At 36.1% G+C, this 3050-nt stretch overlaps 1 protein-coding gene across 1 annotated transcript; it reads right to left on the reverse strand.

The window, feature by feature from the left end:
- Positions 1 to 1257: 1257 nt before the first annotated feature.
- Positions 1258 to 2292, reverse strand: LOC141486738 (uncharacterized). The gene has a single exon (XM_074185245.1). The coding sequence runs from the start codon at positions 2290 to 2292 to the stop codon at positions 1258 to 1260; it is 1035 nt and encodes a 344-aa protein (XP_074041346.1).
- Between the last annotated feature and the right edge of the window lie 758 nt (positions 2293 to 3050).

The raw sequence follows: 3050 nt of genomic DNA on the forward strand, positions 1-3050 counted from the left end.
TATCTTGGCACTAAAAGTCTCGACTCTCTCGAGTATTATGAATTATATGTAGCAAATTACAGTGAAAATGGAAGATAGTTCATCTGATTGTAGTTCGAGCTAAAGAGCTACCGCAGTTGTAATTGACGGGAACGGGACATGTTCAAAAATACAAAAAGTCTCGAAAACAAACTTTTTTTCAACATTGGTTGTCTGATTATAAATTGAAACAAACATGAACAAATTGATACTTATTTTTCCTTTTCAAAATAATTATCTCAAACCATACAATATTTGACCGAGACGACAGCTTTCAAAAATTAACTGCTAAAAATTTTGAAAATTAGGTACCATTCACTGAGTTGCGCGGTTGAAAATTAGTATGATCCTGATCCTGACATTACTGATAGTTCAGTTTTGTGGTATCTGAACGGTATAGAAACTACAAACTGTAAGTTCTATGGTAGTTAATTTTGGATAGGGCGCATGCGTGAACTGATTGCGTCAGCTTTACAATCGTAGCGGAATATGAAGCAGTGTAGCGGAATTTTGATTCATGGGTAGCGACTTTATAGTTCATCCAGTTGGCAATATTGCTTTCTTTACAACTGGCTACTTACGTTCTCTATACACAACCGGGACGATCGCAATGTTGTGAATCGCTTCAACTAGCATTTGATAATGCAAATTTAATAGTGTTTATTTCAGTTGAAAGTTACAAACAAGTAGGTACACATATAAATAGAATTTGAATGAACATTCAATAAGCTCACCCGCTCGTTGATATACACAAAAAAATTACTTTATTTTGAAAAAATATTACGTACATAATGAAAAATTTAATGTATCAGGTCAGTTTTATTGAGAAAAAAGTATACCTAATAATGAAATAGAATTTCATCTTCCACATTGATTTCTTTTTCATTTTTAATTATTGATGTATATACAGTTTTACGAAAAATAATGCTTGGGAGTAACATGTGTTCATAGAGATGAGTCAATAAATGAGAAAATTTATATGAAAATGGATGTATTTTTTAGGTTGTTTTTCTATCCAATAGATCATTTTTTCTTGAATAATGAAAAGGAATTGATAGGCCTGACATAATCGGAAATGGAGTTATTTATTTCGGGACCAAAGTAAGAATGACATCTTTTTTTTTTTTTAATTTAAGTTGTTTATTGTCCCTTCAACCATTCAGGTTATTAGAGACGGCATATTACATGTCATAGTAAATATAAAAATGCAAATAATAGATACCGTTAATCTGATATAATCTAAATTTCATTGACTGAACCAATATCAGTTAGGTAATCTATAAGCTGGGATGGATTGCAACCTTCCTTCAGAAGTTCGGCAAGAGTTGAAGGAAATCCATGTAGTTTTCGATGTCGATTGTAAGCTTCGCACTCGATTAAAATATGTTTCACTGTTAGGGGGCAGTGGCATATTTCGCAGGTTGGTTCTTGGGTTTTATCGATCAGGTGGGAGTGTGTGATGCGGGTGTGTCCAAGGCGTAGTCTAGTGACTATGGTTTGTTGTTTTCTTTCCAAGGAATATATTTTTCGAGGGAGTACGGTCTTTTTCACTTCGGCCAATTTCGATTTGGAGAGGTTCCATTCAGCTTGCCACGCATTGATAATCATCTCTTTGAATATTTGTTTGAGGTCAAATTTGGCAGTTCTGGTTATTGTGTGAAGTTCGTCAATATCCGTTGCATCTCTAGCTAATCGATCGGCTATTTCATCCATTTGTGATGGTACCCGTACGAAGTGAGTCGTTTTATTCTGTTGTTGAAGATGATGGAGTTCTTTTTTAATAAGGATGAGGATCGGATGTGAGGGATAGAGTTGAGATATTGCGGTCACTGCGCTGAGGGAATCTGTAATGATAACTGTTTTTCCATTGTCGTGGGACCTTGTATATTCTAAAGCTTTGAGGATGGCAGTTAGTTCTCCCGAGAAAACTGAGGAGGCCTTAGAGAGCTTGTGGCATGAGTTATATCCAGACGCGGTGGTAAAAGCTGCGGCAGTTCCATTTTCAGTGTTTGAAGCATCTGTGTATATGTGATTATATTCTTGGAAGTGACTCATTATTTGATGGAAGTTTTTCTTGATGATTGTTTGGTTAGTTTCGGTTTTATTGAAACGAATTAATGATTTGTTACAATCTGGCAGCTTTACTGTCCAAGGCGGAGGTGTAATAGTTTCACTTGGGTAGGTGTCTGGAAATTGGAATTGAAGTGTATGAAGGTATCTATTCAGTCTTTCATAGAATGGAAGATCTGTATTTTTCTTCTGGTTATACACCATTTTAAATCGGTCAGAAAATACATTTTGATAGACAGGGTTCTTTTCGTTAGTTGATATCGTGGATGCATAAATGAGACTAAGATATTGCGTTCTGTGATATAATGAGGGTTCACCGGTCTCGCAGTGCAGGCTGCTTACGGGACTGGAGCAGAATGCTCCGGTGGCGATTCTGATTGCTGTGTTATGAATGACATCAAGTTCTCTCAAAACTGATTTTTTAGCTGAATTATAAACTATACACCCGTAGTCAATTTTGGATCGTATCAGTGCTTTATATATTTTCATCAGGCATATGTAATCTGCTCCCCAACTTTTGTTTGCCAGCGTTTTCATGAGGTTGATCCCGTTTTGGCAGGATGATTTCAGATTTCTGATATGTGTTTTCCAATTTAATTTGCGGTCAAAAGTCATACCTAAGAATTTTAGATTGTCAACATATTCCAGCGAGCTTGCATAAAGTTTCAGTTCTGGCTCATGCTCAGTTTTCCTTTTGGAAAAAAACATACATTTGGTTTTTTATGGAGAAAATTGTAGTCCCACTGAGTCCGACCAATCTTTAATGGAGTTTAGCGCTCTTTGTAGGTTGTATTGCATCGAGTGGGTGTTCTTACTTTTCATAAACATAACAAGATCGTCTGCGTAGAGTCTTGCTTTTACTGGTTGTTTGCAGTTGTTTAGTATTTGGTTGATCGCTACAAGAAAAAGTGTTACGCTGAGAACAGATCCTTGTGGTAATCCGTTCGGCTGGGTTTTCATAG

Source organism: Leptinotarsa decemlineata, unplaced genomic scaffold (genome assembly GCF_025532065.1).
Source record: "Leptinotarsa decemlineata unplaced genomic scaffold, Ldec_3_MD MMD2_tig00026369_RagTag_RagTag, whole genome shotgun sequence".
Classification (NCBI taxonomy): Eukaryota; Metazoa; Arthropoda; class Insecta; order Coleoptera; family Chrysomelidae; genus Leptinotarsa; species Leptinotarsa decemlineata.

Coding starts and splice junctions, on each gene's coding strand:
- LOC141486738 (XM_074185245.1), bottom strand. CDS start 2,292: ATGGTGTATAACCAGAAGAAAAATACAGATCTTCCATTCTATGAAAGA.